The sequence below is a fragment of the Eimeria acervulina genome, genomic scaffold, assembly GCF_000499425.1.
Source record: "Eimeria acervulina Houghton genomic scaffold, Eah_scaff643, whole genome shotgun sequence".
In the NCBI taxonomy this organism is placed as follows: domain Eukaryota; phylum Apicomplexa; class Conoidasida; order Eucoccidiorida; family Eimeriidae; genus Eimeria; species Eimeria acervulina.
This window is the reverse complement of record NW_013547227.1, coordinates 1-19,223: the sequence shown is the minus strand read 5'-3', so window position 1 is coordinate 19,223 and position 19,223 is coordinate 1. Positions and strand designations below refer to the sequence as shown.

The 19,223-nt window shown below is 42.1% G+C and overlaps 2 protein-coding genes across 2 annotated transcripts; one reads left to right on the top strand and one right to left on the bottom strand.

Moving 5' to 3' along the window:
* Window positions 1-7,974: 7,974 nt before the first annotated feature.
* On the bottom strand, window positions 7,975-8,712 carry EAH_00045290 (hypothetical protein; the record flags this gene model as incomplete). The annotated part of the gene is made up of 1 exon (XM_013391604.1): window positions 7,975-8,712. One exon carries the CDS (start codon window positions 8,710-8,712, stop codon window positions 7,975-7,977), a length of 738 nt encoding a protein of 245 aa, XP_013247058.1.
* Window positions 8,713-10,275: 1,563 nt separating this feature from the next.
* EAH_00045280 (nuclease, putative) lies at window positions 10,276-14,375 on the top strand (the record flags this gene model as incomplete). The annotated part of the gene is made up of 4 exons (XM_013391603.1): window positions 10,276-10,478; window positions 11,088-11,274; window positions 12,411-12,494; window positions 13,329-14,375. 4 exons carry the CDS (start codon window positions 10,276-10,278, stop codon window positions 14,373-14,375), a joined length of 1,521 nt encoding a protein of 506 aa, XP_013247057.1.
* Between the last annotated feature and the right edge of the window lie 4,848 nt (window positions 14,376-19,223).

Here is a 19,223-nt window from a genome sequence, read left to right as displayed (position 1 = left end):
TTCTCTTTTATTATTCTATCTGTCTCCTTTATAATATCTGTCTCTGTCTCTGTTATATAATATCTTTCTTTGTTTATTTCTGATTAAATATATTATTTAACTTAATTTATTTAAATATACCTGCTTAAGAATCTCCAGCGCATTGTTTGTACTCGCAAAAGAATTTATCGCCTCCGCATGCAGACAGCTCAAATGCGAGCGCCACCCAGAACTAAAACTAACTGCCTGCAGCAGCAGCAGCAGCAGTAGCAGCAGCAGCAGCAGCATATGCAGCATATGCAACATGTGCAGCAGCAGCAGCAGATGGAACAGTAGCAGCAGCAGAAGCACATGCAGCATGTGCAGCAGCAGCAACAGCAGCATATGGAACAGCAGCAGCAGCATATGCAGCAACAGCAGCATCAGCGTATACAGCAGCAGCAACAGCATAAGCAGCAGCAGCATATGCAGCAGCAGCGTAAGCAGCAGCATATGCAGCAGCAGCATATGCAGCAGCAGCAGTAATAGTAGTAGCAGAAGCAGTAGTAGCAGCCACAATAGAGACAGTAGCAGCAGCAGCAGCAGTTGCAGCAGCAGCAGCAGCAGCAGCACTATAACAGATAGAGACAGAGAAATGCATGCATCAAAACAAAGACAAAGACAGACCGACAAAATATAGATATAAAGACGAAGACAAATAGAAACAGAGCAAAAAGAAAAGAGACAATAAATAAATGCTGCATGCATAACTAACAGCTGTCTCCAGTTGTTTAATATTTAAGACTTGTAATAAATTCTCTGGGGGAGGCTCCGCTGCTAAAACTTCTTCTGCTGCACGTACACCTCGCACTAAGTCAGCGAAATAAATCTGCAGCTGCTGCTCAACATAAATATTAATTTGCTCCCAAAGCAGATGCTCCAGCCTGAAAAATTAATAAGACATACAAACAAACCGACAAGAAACCCTCATTTATATATATATATATATATGTATATACTTGTACATATATTTGTTTATATATATATATACTTGTATATACACTTCACATGCACTTGCAGGCATTAAAACACAAACGCATGCATGCAGCTGGATCCATAAATCCATGCAACCCCACATGCATGCATGCATGCAACCCCACATGCATGCATGCATGCATGCAACCCCACATGCATGCATGCAGCCCCATGAGCATTTACTTGCATGCAAGCCGGTGCATGCATGCATGCATGCATGCATGCATGCAAGCCGGTGCATGCATGCATGCATTTGAGTGGGCTTACGTAGTGCAGACTTCAGGCATAACGCGGCGTTGAGAGAAGAGAGAAAGAAGAATATCAACATGATTAAGCAGAAAGACAGAACGAGGCAACGGGTCTCCGATAGCAGCAGCAAAAGCCTTTGAAGAAACAAAGGAGACAGATAAAGAGATAAAGATATAATGAGATAAAGATATAATTAATATCTATGCATGCACACTAACAGGAAGACACAAACAAGAGGAGACAGGGAGAGACAGATATATGTACACGCAAAAAGAAAGAAAGACAGATACAATATATGTAGCAAGAAACCCTAAACCCTAAACCCTAAACCCTAAACCCTAGGAGGAGACCCTGTCTCCTCTCTCCTGTCTCCTATGTCTTCTGCCTCTTGTCTACTGTCTCTTCTCTCTTGTCTGTTGTCTTCTCTCTGCTGTCTGCTCCTTCATCTTTGCTTTCTGCTGTCTCCTTTCTGGTGTCTCCTGTTGCTGTTTATAGTCTGCTGTCTGCTATCTAATGTGCTGTCTAATATATCTTTAATCTGCTGTTTAATTTATCTTTAATAAAATACTGTCTCCTTTATCTTTAATAAAATGCTGTCTCCTTTATCTTTAATAAAATGCTGTCTCCTTTAGTAGAGGGTACGAAGGCAACGTACTGTGAGCAGCTCTAATATTGCTGCTTGCAATTCTTGCAGCCTTCTTTTTAAAGGTTCTTCAGGTAAAGGAGACAGAGAAAAGGGTCCAGCTTGAAGATAGGCAATGCTCGCTGTTAGCTCTGCATGCATGCATGCGAGGTGCGCATACACCCCAAAGGAGACACAAAGGAGACAGACACCCCACATGAACAATTATCATTTTAATTTCCTACTTTTATCTCTTTGTAAACAATAAAGCAGCAGCAACAACAGTAGCTACAGCTGCTGCAACTCGTAGCAGCAGCAGCAACTGCAACACTTGCACCAGCAGCAGCAGCAATGGTAGTAGTAGTATCAGCAGCAGCAGTACGAGCAGCAGCAGCAGCAGCAGCAAAAGCAGCAGCAGCAGAACCATCAGTCGCAGCATCAGTAACATCTCCACCACCACCACCAGCAGTAACAGCAGCAGCAGCACCAGCAGCAGCAGCAGCAGCAGCAGCAGCAGCAGCAGCAGCAGCAGCAGCAGCAGCACTTCTCCTTGGCTGACCTCCAGCGCTGCGTATGATGGCGTACGACCCTGCTGCAGCAGATGCTTCTGCAGAGTCGCCTGCTGCAGCAGCAGCAGCAGCTGTGGGGCCCCCTTGTGTTGCTGCTGCACCTCCTGTTGCTGCTCCTGCTGCTCCTGCTGCTCCTGCAGCTGCACCAGCAGCACCAGCAGCACCAGCAGCAGCAGCAGGGGTTTGTGTGTCTTGAGGTAAAGCCGCCCTTAGGGTGTCAATGCTGCTAAGAAGGAGAGCGTTAAGACGACTCGATAAAATAACCTAAAAAAGAAAAGAGAGACAGCAAAAAATATCATTAAAGACAGAGACACAGAGAGAGACAGAGACAGACGGAGAGACAGAGAGACAGAGAGACAGACAGACAGACAGACAGACAGACAGAGACAAACAGAGACAGAGAGAGAGATAGAGACAGAGAGAGACAGAGACAGACAGAGACAGACAGAGCTATAAAATAGCAGCAACAGAGTTTAAAGGAGACACCGAAAGAGAGCAGAGAAAGGAGACAGCAAAGAAGACAAACAAAACAAACAAACAAACAAACAAACAAAGAATACAGAGAGACAAACAAAGGAGACAGCAGGCAAACAAAGGAGATAAACAAGCAAATAAACAAACAAACAAGCACAGAGACAAACAAACAAACAAATAAATAAACAAACAAACAAACAAACAAACAAACAAACAAACGAGATAAATGAACAAACAAAGAGACAGGCAAACAAGAAAAAGAAATAAAAAGCAAAGGAGACAGAAAAAGGAGACAAATAAATAAGACAGACATTGAGTTGATCTAAGTAAGAAAAGAGACAGGGCACCTTCCGCCTCTGCAGCAGCTGTCTGCGTATACACCGCAAACCCCACACAATAAATGCATTTAAAGCAGCAACTACTTCGCCAGCAACAATTTATCGAGGCCCCCTTTCATTAGCATGCAAACAAATGCAGCAGCAGCAGCAGCAGCAGTAGCAGCAGCAACACCCGCGCCCGAACTCCTCCAGCGCATGCAGCAGCAACAATAGCAACAGCAGCAGCAAAACCAATAGCAGCAACAGAAAAAGCAGCGACAGCAGCAAAACCACCCGTAGCAGCAAAAGCATCAGCAAAAGCAGCAAACCCAGCAGCAGCAGCAGCAAACCCAGCAGCAGCAGCAGCAAACCCAGCAGCAGCAGCAGCAGGGTGTCTACCTATTATGCTGATTGATATGCAGCATCAGAGCAACGCCAATTGGGTCCGTGGAGTTTTGCAGCAAACATCGAAGTGTAGACACAAAAAAAGAAGTTGTTTTATTAAAGACATCCGCGAACAAAGTCTGATACTGCATATCTAAACCTAACGTACAGCAGCAGCAACAGCAGCAAACAATCATATTAAATCAAATGCAACAAATGCAACAAATGCAGCAGCAGCAGCACCAGCAGCACATACAGAAGCAACAGAAACAGCACATGCAGCAGCAGCACATGCAGCAGCAGCAGCACATGCAGCAGCAGCAGCACATGCAGCAGCAGCAGCAACAGCACATGCAGCAGCAGCAGCAACTGCAGCAGCAATAGATGATGATGATGATCACAGGAGATAAAGAGAAAAACAAAGCAGCGCAAAATCGTCTCTTAAATGTGCTTCTTCTGCAGCATCAGCTGCCGCTGCTGCTGCTGGTGCTGCTGCTGCAGCAACAGCACATGCAGCAGCAGCAGCAAGTGCTGCTGCTGCAGCAGGGGCTTTGTTTTACCTGCATTTAGAAAGAACTCTGTAAGAAATATTAATTCAGTTGTGGCTGTGTCTACCAGCAGCTTCTGATGCGACCTGCAAAACAAAAAAAAATAAAACTTAAGTGCATGCATGCATGCACAGCAGCAGCAGCAGTAACAGCAGCAAAAGGAGAAGCAGCAGCAGCAGCAAAACAGCAGTAGCAGCAGCAGCTGTGTCTATGTGTGCTGCAGCTGTGCTGGGGTGTATATGCATCTACGAGTGCATGCGGTGTGAGGAGACACCTGAATAGTTGTTCGTAGTAAAGCACTTGGGGCCTGCCGCTCCTTGCTGCTGCTGACGCAGCTCCAGCAGCAGCAGCATCATCAGCAGCAGCAGAAGGAGCAGCAGCAGGAGCAGGAGCAGCAGCAGCAGCAGATCCTTCGTGAGAAAGAGATTTAAAAAAAGAGAAACCAGAAAAAGAAGCAGTTGCTGCTTTTGCTGCACCCTCAGCAGGAAGAAGCGCTACCAGCGGCTCCGCATTTAACTCCGATAAGATGCTGTCTCTTGTCCCCAAACTGCAGCAGCAGCAGCAACAGCAGCAGCAGCAGCAACAGCAGCAACAGCAGTAGCAGTAGCAGCAACAGCAGCATTAGCAGCAGCAACAGCAGTAAAAACGGCAGCAGCAACAGCAACAGCAACAGCAAAAGTAACAGCAGCAGCAACAGCAGCAGCAGCAACAGCAACAGCAGCAGCAACAGCAGCAGCAAGGAGATTGAATGATGTCTCGGTTGGCTGATTTGAGGTGTACGTACACCGCAACTAAGCGCATTTACTTCAAACAAAGTGAAGTGTATAGACAGCAAAAGGAGACAATTAAAAAACAAAGAAGAGACACTTAAAAATAAAAAGGAGACAGCAAATAAACAAAGAGGAGACAATAAATGAGCAAAAAGGAGACAGTAAAAGACAAAAGGAGACACTGAAAGACAGAGAAGAGACAATAAAATAACGAAAAGGAGACAATTAAAAAGCAAGGAAGAGACACTTAAAAACAAAAACAAAGAGGAGACAGCAAATAAACAAAGAGGAGACAACAAATAAACAAAGAGGAGACAATTAAAAACTAGAGGGAGACAACAAAAGATAGAGAGGAGACAATAAAATAACGAAAAGGAGACCATTAAAAAAGCAAAAAAGAGACAGTAATAAGAACAAAAGGAGACACTAAAAGACAGACAGGAGACAATAAAAGAACAAAGAGGAGACATCAAAACCACAATCAAGAAGGAGACAGTTTCTAAATAGAAAAAGGAGAGACAGACGACTGCAGCCCTCTACCTGCTGAGTAGAGCAGAGGAGTTCTGCTGAAGGTTGCTGCTGCTGTTGCTGCTGCTGCTGCCGAGCCGAGCAAGAAACCCGACAACTTGTTTAGCGGAAGCAACGAGAGAACCCTAAAAGCAAATACAGATGCAAAGAGACAAGACAAAAGGAGACAGTTGCAGACAAAAGGAGACAGCAAGAAAAAAACAAACAGAGACACAGCATGGGGCTAAAATAGAGATAAAAAGATATAAAAGGAGACAATAAGACAAAGAAGAGACAGACAGAGAGACAAAAAGAGATAGTATGATAGAAAAGGAGACACAAGGAGAGAGAGAAGAATTAATGAAGATAAAGAAAAGACAAGGAGACAAAGAGAGGCGAAAGGAGAGGCAAACAAAGATTGATAGAGATAATAATGATAGAAATAAAACAGAAGGAGACAGAGCAAAGACAGTAAAGACTAAAGGAGATAAAAGGAGACAAGGTTGTAAAAGGAGACAGCAAAAGAAGTAAAGCGATGAGACAAAACAGCAGAAAGGAGACAAATATATTTTATTATGCTTCCTTACTCTTCCATCTGCATCTATATCCTGCTGCTGCGTCTCCGGGCTTGCTGCATTGCCCCCAACCTGCTGCTGCTGCTGCTGCTGCTGCTGTTGCTGCTGCTGTTGCTGCTGTTGCTGCTGCTGCTGTGTCTGCATCATCATGTTGAGCAGCTGAGCATGATATGTTTTGAATAGAGTTGCGTATACACCCGAAATCGTGCGAGTGTATGCAGCAACAACAGCAGCAGCAGAAGAAGGAGACTGCTCTGCTAAGAAGACAAACAAATCTTTATGTTTTAATAGCTCTCCTCGCTGTAAAATATATATGTTTGCATGCGGCCGTCGAAGAAGAGACAGTTTAAATAATAAATAATTTACTATTCTTTCTGCTGCAGTGTCTCTTAAGCGATATAACTCAGGCAAGCACATTTGCTGCAGGAAGGAGACACCCAAACAAAATATATAATATTATATAGTATTATATAATATTGTATAATATAATATTAATATAGGGGCTATTAAAGTCAGTGCATGCAAACAAAAACAAATAGAAACAACCAAACAAACAGGAGGAGACAGAAATAATTAAAAGGAGACAAAAGGAGACACTCAGAGACGCGAGGAGACAGCAAAAGACAGCTGAAGACAAAAAAAGTAAAACAACAGACAAAAAAGAGAGACAGAGAGGAGACAGAAAGGAGACAGACGGAGACAAAAAAGAGACAAAGAAGAAGAGAGAGACAGTGAAGAGACAGAAAGGAGACAGGAGGAGACAGGAGGACACACAAGATATATATATATATATACACGGAGACAGAAAGACAGATAAAAATAAACAAAATGAAGCAGAAATAAACAAAAAGAATTAACAAATAAACATAAAAGGAGACAAATAAACATAAAAAGAGACAAAAGGAGACAGGAAAAGAGACAAATAAACATAAAAAGAGACAAAAGGAGACAGAAAAAGAGACAAATAAATATAAAAAGAGACAAAAGGAGACAGAAAGAGAGACAGAGATAGAAGGATAACGGGCGATAGGAGGAGACAGCAGTAGAGAGACGAGAGAGACATAAAGAGAGACAAAAGATAAAAAAATAAATAAATAAAATGAAGAAATAAATAAAGATAATAAATAATAGAGTAGATAATACTTACAACGCTCTTCCGCTCCTTCATCCCTGGTTGCTGTGCATGCTCTATCTTTTTTGCTAAGTGTTTAAGAGCCTGAAGAAAGGGTTTAGTGTTTTCATTTAGATTTGTTTTACAGATAGCAGCAACAAGTCCTCTTGTTACTGCTATTTGATCTAGATATGTTGATAACAGCAAACATATTTCTTGTCTATTATTAGCCTTCGTAGCAAGAGATAAACTCGTAGCTGCAACTGCTTCTGTCCCTCCGCCAGACAGCCCCAAATCATGACAAAGAAACTTTAGAGTCTCCTCTAAACTAGTTAGCAAGTCTTCGCTTGCATGCACCGCTTCATTTAGAGACAGCATGTCTGGGCAGCTCTCTGCGTACGCCTGAATAAACAAATAAATAAATAAATCAATTAATAAATAAATAAATAAAATAAATAAATAATATAAATAAATGAATGCATGCATTTGTATATATAAGCGAACAAACAAGCAAACAAATAAAGAAACAAATAAATAAACAAACAAACAAACAAACAAATAAACAGTAACAGACACTAATAACGCTGTCGCTAACACTAACGCTAGGGGCCCCCCCTAGAGGGGGCCCCTAACGGGGGTCTCTAGAGGGGCCCCTTGGGGGGTACCCCTAAGGGAGGGCCCCTCTGGGGGCCCCTAGGGGGGTACCCCTAAGGGAGGGCCCCTCTGGGGGCCCCTAGGGGGGCCCCTAGCGGCTGGCCCTTATGGGGGTTCCTTGGGGGCCCCCTAGAGGGGCCCTTAACAGGGCTCCTAGGGGGTCTTTAGGGGGGCCCTTAGGGGGGGCCCCTAAGGGGGCCCCTAAGAAGGCTCCTGAGGGGGCCCCTTGAGAAGACGCACCTGGAGGGCCTGCTGTTCGTGGGCTGCGAGGATGGTGTCTACAGAGCAGGAGAGACGCTTTAAATTCAGAGGAGGAGGCGGTGGAGGCAAGAGCTGTTGTAGTTGCTGCTGTTCTGCTGCTGCTGCATGTTGCTGCTGCTGCTGCTGCTGCTGCTGGAGAGCAGCAGGAGAGTAGAGAGGTGAAGAGACAGAAGAAGAAGAAGGCAGACGAAGTGCTACTGCGAGTCTTGGGTCATAGCGAAATCTATTTAGAGCTGCAGATACACCTGAGTAATCAATACTCAAAAACTCTCTTGTCTTCTTTGCTAGATCGCTGTCTCCGCCTTCTTTTTCTTCTTTATCTACACCAACACCACCTCCTTCCTTCTCCTTGCATGCACTGCATGCATCAGAGCATGCACAACATGAAGCAGAACAAGGGGGGCCCCCTGTACACCCGCAGCATTCTCTGGGGGCCCCCAAGGAAGAGGCCCCTTCAGGGGCCCCTAAGCTGGTCCCTGAGGAGGCCCCCAATGTGGGGGCCCCCTGGGGGGCCCCTAGGGGGGCCCCTTCTGAGGCCCCTAGGGGGGCCCCTTCTGGGGCCCCTAAGAGGGCCCCTTGGGGGGCCCCTAAGGGGGCCCCTTGGGGGGCCCTTGCAATTGAAAGGAGGCCTCCGGGACCGCTGATGATTTCTGTTTCACGCATGCCTGTAGAGATCATGGGGGGACTTTGAATGCCCCCCCTATGGTGCCCCCAGCTAGGGTTTAGGGTTTAGGGTTTAGGGTTTAGTGTTCAGGGTTTAGGGTTTAGGGTTTAGGGTTTGAAGGGTTTAGTTTAGTTTGGTGGGTTGATTTGTATGGTTTGTTTGTTTGCTGCTGCTGCTGAGAGAGACAGCTGCTGCAGCTTTCTATGCATCAATAAGAAAGTGTGTTTATATTCTTCTTTGTTAGGTGTAATAGACAGAGACAGAGCAGTACAGAGACCCATACTCTTAATGCTTTTATATGCAGATTATCAAAAGGAGACAGCTCGTTACAGACAGAGACAGAACCCCCCAAGAGAAGCAGCAGCAATGACAGGCAGACCACCGGCAGCAGCAGTAGCAGCAGCAGCAGCAATCAGAGGGGCCCCCGGGGGCCCCTGGCGGCCTGTCTGCTGTGTCTATTGATTTTGCTGCGTGTGTTTGTGTCTGTGTTTTCCTTTTTGTTTCTGTTTATATAATTTGTTTGTATTTATTTAAATTAAAAACTCTTTATAATGCTCCAGAGAGCTGTACATACACCTGAGCTGACGTCGGCTAGGGGGGCCTCCTCAGCCTTTATATGAAGACAACTGCTGCGATCCCTTTGCTGTTACACTTTAAGTTATTAAATAAATTTATATTTTTATTTATTTATTTATTTATTACTATTATCTTGACCCTGCTCTCTCTTTGCTGCAGCAATTATTTTTTATTTATTTAGAGACGAAGGGGGGAATCGAACGCGGGACCTGCGGCCTACAACTCCGTACACCAGCCCTTGTATACCTGTCTTTCCCAGCTAGCTAGCTGTTTCTGCTGCAGCTAGCTAGCTGTTTCTGCTGCAGCTGGCTAGCTGTCTCTGCTGCAGCTGGCTAGCTGTCTCTGCTGCAGCTGGCTAGCTGTCTCTGCTGCAGCAGGAAGCAAGCAGCAGGTTATCTTTGTCTTTGTCTCTTTCTTAGCATCTGAGTGTCTCCTTGTGCTGCTGCTTTTTCTGTCCCTTCTTTAAGGGCCTCCTCAGCGCTTCTGTTTGCTGGGGCCTCTGGTAGCAGCAAAGTGTCTCCTTTCAGCAACAAAGTGTCTCCTTTCAGCAGCAAAGTGTTTCCTTTCAGCAGCAAAGTGTCTCCCTTCAGCAGCAAAGTGTCTCCTTGTAGCAGGAGCAAAGTAGCTCTTTAGAGCGGCAATAGGAGAAGCAGCAGCAAACTGTCTCTGTACAACAGCAGCAGCAAACTGTCTCGTTAGAGCAGGAGCAAAGTGTCTCCTCCCTGCAGCAGCAAAGCATCTCCTTTTAGCAGCAGCAGCAGAGTGTCTCCCCTCAGCAGCAGCAGAGTGCCTCCTCGCAGCAGCAACAAAGTGTCTGCTTACAGCAGCAGCAACAAAGTGTCTCCTTACAGCAGCAGCAGCAACACTAGCAGCAACAGCAGCAGCAGTAAAGTGTCTCCTTACAGCAGGAGCAGCAGGAGTGTGTCTCCTCTGAGCAGTAGCAGCAGCAGCAGAGTGTCTCCTCTCAGCAGCAGCAGCAGCAGCAGCAGCAAAGTGTCCCCATGGGAGCGAAGGCCTCTACCCCTGAGGGAAGGCGAATAGAGCCTCCTCCCCCCTTTGCTTTACCTTGTCAACCTTCAGAGTTTATTGAAGGAGACAGTTTATTTTTAACTGAAGATTACGTCCCTTATACAGCCATCTTAGAGCATAAATGCATCGTTGTGCAGGTTGTTAATGTTACCGATGGAGACACTTTCAGGGGAAGGTCTCTCTAAACCCTAAACCCTAAACCCTAAACCCTAAACCCTAAACCCTAAATTGAGCGGCCTCCCAGCTTCTTTTGTGTCTCATTCTTATTGCATTATATTTTGTAATACATAATAGATATAGAAATTATGTAAATAATATAAATATAAATTATATATAAATTATAAATATAAATATATAGTATATACACATTTCTTTTGTATTAAGTTACGCATATTTTCTTTGTTTTTTTGTGTATATCTTTAATATAATATATTTAACTCAACTTCTTTTTTGTGTTTATCTTTTTAGTATAATAAATTCAGTGTGCTTTGTTTTCTTTTTTATTTTCTCTGTATCTACATATATATATATATATCTATATATATACATGTATATATATATATACATGTATACGTATGCATATATATATATATATATGTTTATAGATTAGAATACATAAATAATGTACATATATATACGCATGTATATATCTATTTTATATGTATATATATATATATATGTGCTATATGTATATATACATATATATATAATATATAGATGTATATTTATATAATATATATATATATATATATATTCTTCTGTTTGTGTGTGTTCGGGTGTATAGGCACATCCCGAATGGTCATAAAGAGTTTCCTTTCCCGGTGCAGAAGAGTCATCAAAGAACTGCTTTATTTTCATATTGCTCAGCCTGGAAGGGCAAACTCAAAGGAGAGACAATTAGAATTCGGATATACGGCGTTGATGCTCCCGAGACACCCAAACTCGGCAAACCGGGGCAGCCTTTTTGTGAAGTACAGACAGCATTAAATAATATATATTATTAATATTATTATTATTAATATATTATTGTTATTATTAATATATTATTATTAGTAGTATTAGTAATAATAAGTTTATTTGATTATGTAAATAGTTTGTTAATAGATTGTTATAAATAATTTGTCTATCAACCCGGGCAGCCTTTTTGTGAAGTACAAACAGCATTAAATAATATATATTATTAATATTATTATTATTAATATATTATTGTTATTAGTAGTAGTAGTACTAGTAATATTAAGTTTATTTGATTATGTAAATAGTTTGTTAGTAGATTATTATAAATAATTTGCTTATTATTATTATTATCATAAACATTAGGTTAATATATTTATATAAACATTAAGTTAATATATTATTATAAACAATTTGTTAATATATTAACATTATTATAAACAATAAATTAATATATTATTAGAATAATAAACATTAAGTTAGTAGATTGTTATAATTGTAAACAATAAGTTAATATATTCACATTATTAAACAGAGATAAAAAGTTTAATATAAACAATAGTTTAATAGATTAATATAAGCAATAATTTATTATATTAATATTAACAAGAATTTAATAGATTAATATTAAACAGAATTTAAAAGCTTAATGTAGAAGAGAAAGCAGACAAACATACACCAGAAAGGAGACAAACATACACCAGAAAGGAGACAGTCTCTTCTCTATTCTTTATTATTATTTTTTATTCTTTATTGTTAATTGTTGATTCCTAGCAGTTTATTATTTAGAGTTTATTATTTAGAGTTTATTTTATATTTTTCTTTGTTTTTTGCTCTTCTTTATTATTAATTATTATTTATTAAATATTATTTTTTGTTGTTTAATCTGTCTTTATTATTTATTTTTTTATTATTTGTTCTGTCTTTAATATTTCTGATTATTCTTTTTCTTAATACAATATAATTATTATTATTATTATTGTTATTATTATTGTTTGTATTATTATTATTAGTATTATTGTTTGTATTATTATTATTATTATTATTTTTGCTTGTATTATTATTATTATTACTATTACTATTATTATTGTTTGTATTGTTATTATTATTATTAGTATTATTATTATTATTATTGTTTTGTTTATGTTTACAGGAGGCAACACGATTAGCAAAAGAGAAGGTATTGAACCGCGTAGCTTTTATTCGTTTGCTAGCAAAAGATCAGTACGGCCGCCTGGTGTGTCAGGTGTTAGTACCGTGCAGCTCTTTAGGAGGAGTTGCGAGTTTAAAGAGTGCAGCATCAATGAAAGCTGCTGCTGCTGCTGCTGCTGCTTCTTCTTCTACCTTCTCTCCTTTTAATCTATTTCGCAGCTGCTTCTGTTATCAAACACCTAAAAATACTCTGTCAAAGAAAGAAAGAGAGGCCTGGTGTGAAGATATCTCGCAGTCTCTTCTTCTTGCTGGACTCGCAACCATATACACGTCAGTCTATATTGCATGCATCCATCCATCCATGCATGCATGCATGCATGCATGCATGCAATATAGACTGAATGCATGCATGCATGCTGCTGCTGTTGCTGCTGTTGCTGCTGGTTTTTGATCTTGCATTCTTGCGTTGCTGCTGTTGATTTGAGCTTTCTCTGTTGGGTTGTGGTGTGTCTGCGGTGTACATGCAGCTATTTAATTTAAATACGGGTGTTTCTGGGGTGTATAGGCAGCTGCTTAATTGGTTGTTGTGTTTGGAGTGTATAGGCAGCTCTTTCATTTTGTTTGTTTCTTTGTTTGCTAATGCACAGCTTCTGGTTGTGTCTTTGCTCTGCTTATATGTTTATTAATTGATGCTTTTGTTTTATTTCTTCGTTTATTAATGTTTGTTTAGGTTGTTTATATGCCTTGTCTCCTTTGTCTCCTCGTTAAGAGGGTTTGCTGCAGCAATGCATGCATGCATGCATGTTGTTTGCTGCTGTTTACTTGCATTTAATTCCCTAGCGCTGCATGCACTAGGGTTTAGGGTTTAGGGTTTAGGGTTTAGGGTTTAGGGTTTAGGGTTTGTGTGTATAGGGGTCAGAATGCTCAATACAACGGGTTGTTAGAGAGGCTGGAGGCGCTGCAGCGCGAAGCAAAGGAGCAGCAAGTGGGTTTATTTTCTTTATCTTCTTCTGTCTTGGAGACGCCTGGCGAGTATAAGAGAAGGTTAAGAGAGGGGTCGCCGTTTAATCAAAAACAAAATGCAGCCAATACAGCAGAGCAGCAGCAAGAAGAGACACGCAGACACCCCAATACAACCAGGGTCTCCTCACCCACTCCGAACAGAAACAAAGATTTCACAGCGAAGCACCAGCAGCAGCAGCAGCAGCAGCAGCACCATCAGCAGCCGCACCATCTACAGCCGCACCATCTACAGCCGCACCATCTGCAGCATGAGCAGCAGCAGCAGCAGCAGCAGCAGCAGCAGCAAGGAGAGACAGGGGGAGAGCGAAGTAGAGGCAGACAGACTGCCAGACAAAGAAAAAGAAGTAAATCAAGAAGCCGCAGCGCTAGGAGACGAAAAGCAGCAGAACGTGCAGCAGCAGCAGCAGGAGCAGCAGCGGGAGCTGCAGCAGGGGCTGCAGCAGGAGCAGCAGCAGCAACAGCAGCATCAGCAGCAGAGACAGTGGAGACACGCCGTGGTGGCGCGGATAGGAATGCTGTTGCTGCTGCTGCAGGGGGTATAGCAGGAGCAGCAGCAAAAGCAGGTGCAGCAGCAGCAGCAGCAGCAGGAACAGCAGCAAACAACCGCAAAGTGCGGCCAATGAAAAAAGAAGCAAATGGGGTGTCTCCTCAGCTGCAGCCAAAGACAAGAGCCTTTTATGTTAACGGTTCTGCTGCAGCAATAGAGGGTAAGAGAGAAAGAAAGGCAGCAGAAGTAGCTGCAGCTACACCTCACCACAAGTCTGTTAGCTTCTCAAGACCAGCTGTCTCCAAAGTACCCCAGGGCAACAACAGCAGCAACAGCAAGAGCAGCAGCAGCAGCAGCAGCAGCAGCAGCCCTAAGACGCTACCGACAAAGTTAGTAATAGAAGTAGATGGTGACATCAGCGGCTCAGAGCCCTATGGAGACTCAGACAGCGAATAAGCTAGCAGCAAATAACTCTTTTACACCCCACGCATGCAATCAATGCAAGCTTCCTGCTGCTGCAGCCTTCCTGCTGCAGCAGCTGCCTTGCTGCAGCAACCTTCCTGCTGCAGCAGCTGCCTTGCTTCTCCTGCTGTCTTGCTGCTGCAGCAGCCTTAGTGCAACTTGCTGCTACTGCAGCCTTCCTGCTGCAGCAACCGTGCTGCTGCAGAAACATTGCTGCTGCTGCTGCAGCGACCTCCCTGCTGCTGCAACATCGCTGCTGCTGCAATATCGTTGCTGCTGCAACATCGCTGCTGCTGCAGCCTTGCTGCTGCTGCAAACTATCGTTTGCGCAGCAAGAGCAGCAACAGCAGCAGCAACAGCAGCAGCAACAGCAGCAGCAACAGCAGCAGCAGCTAGGGAGACACCTAAGTGAGGAGAGGTGTGGATAAAAGGAAGGAGACAAAAGACTCACCGGGAGTAAATCAGAAGAGAGAAACAGAGACAGAGACAGACCTCAACATACACCTGAATGCATCGTGCAGTGTACAGTGTCTCCGCTGTCTCTTAGTCTCTAAATACAAAGCGAAAAAATAAAAAGCAAAGATGAAAAGAGACAGAAGATATAAAATAGAAGAGACAAAATAAACAAACACATCAAAAAGTCGAAGAGAGACAGACAAATAAATAAATAGGAGACAGAATAAAGGGACAGACAGAGGCAGAGACAGAGACAGAGACAGAGACAGAAAAAGTAATAGAGAAAGGAGGGAGAAGAGATAAAAGAAAGAGACAGAGAGACAGAGACAGACAGAGACAGAGACAGCAGAGTTATGTGTATGATGTTTAATTATTGTTTCATAGTTGAGGTGTCTCTGTTGTATTTTTCTTTAATTATAATTAAATTATATATTTTCTTCTCTGTGCAAAGACAGAAGAAGAGTAGATGGAGACAACTGTCTCCTTTTGTTAAGTCATAGGCCACCCAGGCATCTACATTCTGTTGTTGCTGTTGCTGCTGCTGCTGCTGCTGCTGCTGCTGCTAGCATGCTCTACGGTGGACGTTGGGGCTCCTTGCACTGCAGATAAATCAGCAGCCGCAGCAACTGCAGCAGCAGCAACAGCAGCATCACCACCACCACCAGCAGCTACAGCAGCAACAACAGCAAAACAGAACCAGCAGCAGCAGCAGCAGCAGCAGCAGAGGGAAGGCGCATCCCTATTTGGGTGTATTTTGATGTCTTATGCGAATCAGCAGCAGCAACTTTGAAATTATTTTTGTTTTGTTTTTGTCTTAATTTTTGTTTGTTTGTTTGTTTTGTCGCCGGGCAGCAAAAGAGAAAACACGCTGTTATTTATTTACTTATTGAGGTGTACATACACCTCAACGTGTGGGGTGTACATACAGTAGATGTGTGGGGTGTATATAAGTAGAGGAGACAGTTGATTGAGGTGCACATACACCTCAAGGTGTGGGGTGTATATAAGTAGAGGAGACAGTTGATTGAGGTGTACGTACACCCCAGCCACCGCAGAGGAAATGAACCCAGTAGAAAGATAATTTTATTTAATTTAATGCAAAGGCCTAACTAAGAGACAGAAACAACAAAAAGAGACGAAAAACAAAGAGACAGACAAAGAGACAGAGACAGCAACAAACAAAGAGAGACAAAATAAAGAGACAGAGAGAGAGAGAGAGAGAGAAACAAAGAGAGAGGCAAAGGGTTGCTGCTGTCTCTGCTGCAATTAATTCATCGGTCTCAGTGCAGCAGCGGCAGCAGAGGAGACAGAAGCAGCAAAATAAAGAGACAGAGAGAGACAGAGATAGACAGATAGAGAGAGAGGAGACAAAGGAGACAGCACACGAAGGGGTTGGGGGTTTATTGCTTTTGCTGCAGCTGTCTCTCCTTTTCCTAAACCCTAAACCCTAAAATACAAAACACAAACCCTCAAACTGTTGAATTCTTGCTCTACACCAGAGAGACACACAAAGAATTGCTGTTGCTGCTGCTGCTGCTGTTGCTGCTGCTGCTGCTGCTGCTGCTGCTGCTGCTGCGATGGGGTAGTTGGCAGCTGGCGTTGCTGAGTGCCGCACACAAGGGTTTAGGGTTTAGGGTTTAGGGTTTAGGGTTTGCTGTTGTTTGCTCTCCCGCCGCCAGCATGCGGCTGTCGAGTATGATTCTTGTCTATGTTTATTACTATCATTATTTGTGTCTGTCTTTATTATTATCTTAATTACCTTAAACCCTAAACCCTAAACCCTAAACCCTAAACCCTAAATAGCTCTGAATATTGTCTTTTTCTGTATTGCAGTTATTTTTCTTTTTATTATTACAACTTGTGTATTTTCTTTACTCTCTTTGTCTGCCTGTCTATACTATTATTATTATTATTATTATATATTTTTATTATCATTGATTATTTATTTATTTATTTATTTATTATTTATAAGTATTTATTAGTATTAACTATTATTATTAGTATTCTCTGTCTGTCTTTTTACTGTAATCTCAATTACTATTTCTTCATAATCATTGTATACACACCCATAATAAATATAAACCTAATAGTAATAATAACAATAATAACAATAATAACAATAACAATAATATATTTATAATTAAAATAAATATATTTTATTACTTTTTACTTTAGAAGCCGAAGGTTGAGTACGTTGTGCCGATCTTGTCGTTGGCTTCGCTCGGTTTTTTTACCCTGAAACAAACAAATAAACAAAAATATTTAGGGTTTAGGGTTATTGAGGGTTTAGGGTTTAGGGTTATTTGGGGTTTAGACGTATTTAGGGTTTATATTTAGGGTTTAGGGTTTAGGACTATTTAGGGCTATTTAGGGTTATTTAGGGTTATTTAGAGTTATATAGAGCTATTTATGGTTTAGGGTTATTTAGAATTATTTAGGGTTTAGGGTTATTTACAGTGATTTGGGGATTAGAGTTATTGAGAGTTATTTAGGGTTTAGCGTTAAGGGTTTAGGGTTTAGGGTTTAGGGTTTAGGGTTTAGGGTTTGAGTACCCCCCGATGATTTTGGCTTCATGACGCCCGGCCATAGTCCACCCGTGACTTTCTCTCGCGGTATTTGGGTTGTAGGACCCTGCATGCATTTGCATGCATGCGCATACATTGCATGCAATCTCATTCTTTTGGGGCTGCATGCGTGCACATTGAATGCATGCATTTGCATGCATGCGCATTTTTTCCATACAGTCTCATTCTTTTGGGGCTGCATGCATTTGCATGCATGCATTCGTTTAAAGGATGCATGCATGCAAATGCATCAACTGGTTCAATGCATGCTTCATTCAAAAACATGCATGCATGCATGCATGCAAATACATGCAAATACATGCAAATGCATGCATGCATACACGGCAGAATGGATGCATTTATGTAAATGCATGCATGCATGTTGGGGTGTACGTACAGCTGAGTAGACTTACCGGGTCCAGGGGTATTGTTGGTAGTGAGAATATTTCCTCGAGCAGACGACCCAAAAGACCACTTTGGAGACCCATTGCTCAGTGCAGGCGCGTAAGTGCACGGGCCTGCAGCAGCAGCAGCAGCAGCAGCAGCAACAGCAGCAGCAGGGCAAGCAGCAGCAGCATGAGTAGCAAGGGCAACAGCGGCAGAAGAAGAAGCAGCAGCAGCAGAAGAAATATAGCAGTAATACCGGCAAAAATCGCAGCAGCAGTAATAGAACCAGCAGCAGGAACAGTAGCAGCAGAAGCAACAGCAACAGCAGCAGCAACAGCAGCAGCAACAGCAACAGTATTCGTATGTGTTGTTGTGATATGTTCGTAAAGGATATTATTTGGGGCTGTGTAATGCATGCAGCAGACCGAGACTGTTTCCTCTCCTTTATATATATATATATATATATATTTAATAGACAAATTAATATTATTTAATTAAAAATAATCCAGAGACATGCAAAACTACCTGGCGAGTCAGAGGTTGCAGCTGTCCCCTTCGTCGGCCTCCCGCCCATAGAATATCTGCGGTGTACATACACCTCAAATATTATTTTATATGCATATCAAAACAACTCAGAGATCCTGCTCTACTAGCTGCTGCTGCTCCTGCTGCTGCTGCAGATAATGCAGCAGCAGCAACAACAACAACAAAAAAGACAACGCTTTCAGCAGCAGCAGATAGTGCAGCAGAAGCAGCAGTAGCAGCAGGTACTGACATAACAGCAGATATTGGATTAGCAGCAGATAGTACAGTAGCAGCAGCAACAGCAACAGCAGCAGCAGCAGCACCAGAAGCAGCACCAGCAGCACCAGCAGCGCCACCACCACCACCAGCACCACCAGCAGCAGCAGCAACAACAACAACAACAACAGCAGCAGCAGCAGCAGCAGCAGTAAAGACCTTACTTGATTCCTTGACCAAAGGTAGTTGCTAGGCTGTATGTGCCTGGGGCTGGCGTGTCTTTAACTTCTGTTTGCTGTCTCATCTTCGCCTCCCCCCCAAAGCTAAGGAGACAGTAAAACAAATTAATAAATAATATAAAGATATTTAAACAAATAAATAAATAAAATAAAGATTTAAACAAATAAATAAATAAATAAATAAATAATATTTAAACAAACAAATAAATAAATAAAGATATTTAAGAAAAAGAAACAGCAAAGAGCCAGCAGTAGAGAAAGACACAGAAGAGACAAAAAGCGGAGACAGTTAAAAAAAGAATAAATATAACAAACAAACAAACAAACAAACAAACAAACAAACAAATAAACAAACAAACAAACAAATAAATAAATAAACAAACAAACAAACAAATAAACAAGTATAAATATATAAATATATATATATATATATATATATATATACCTCCAAGCCG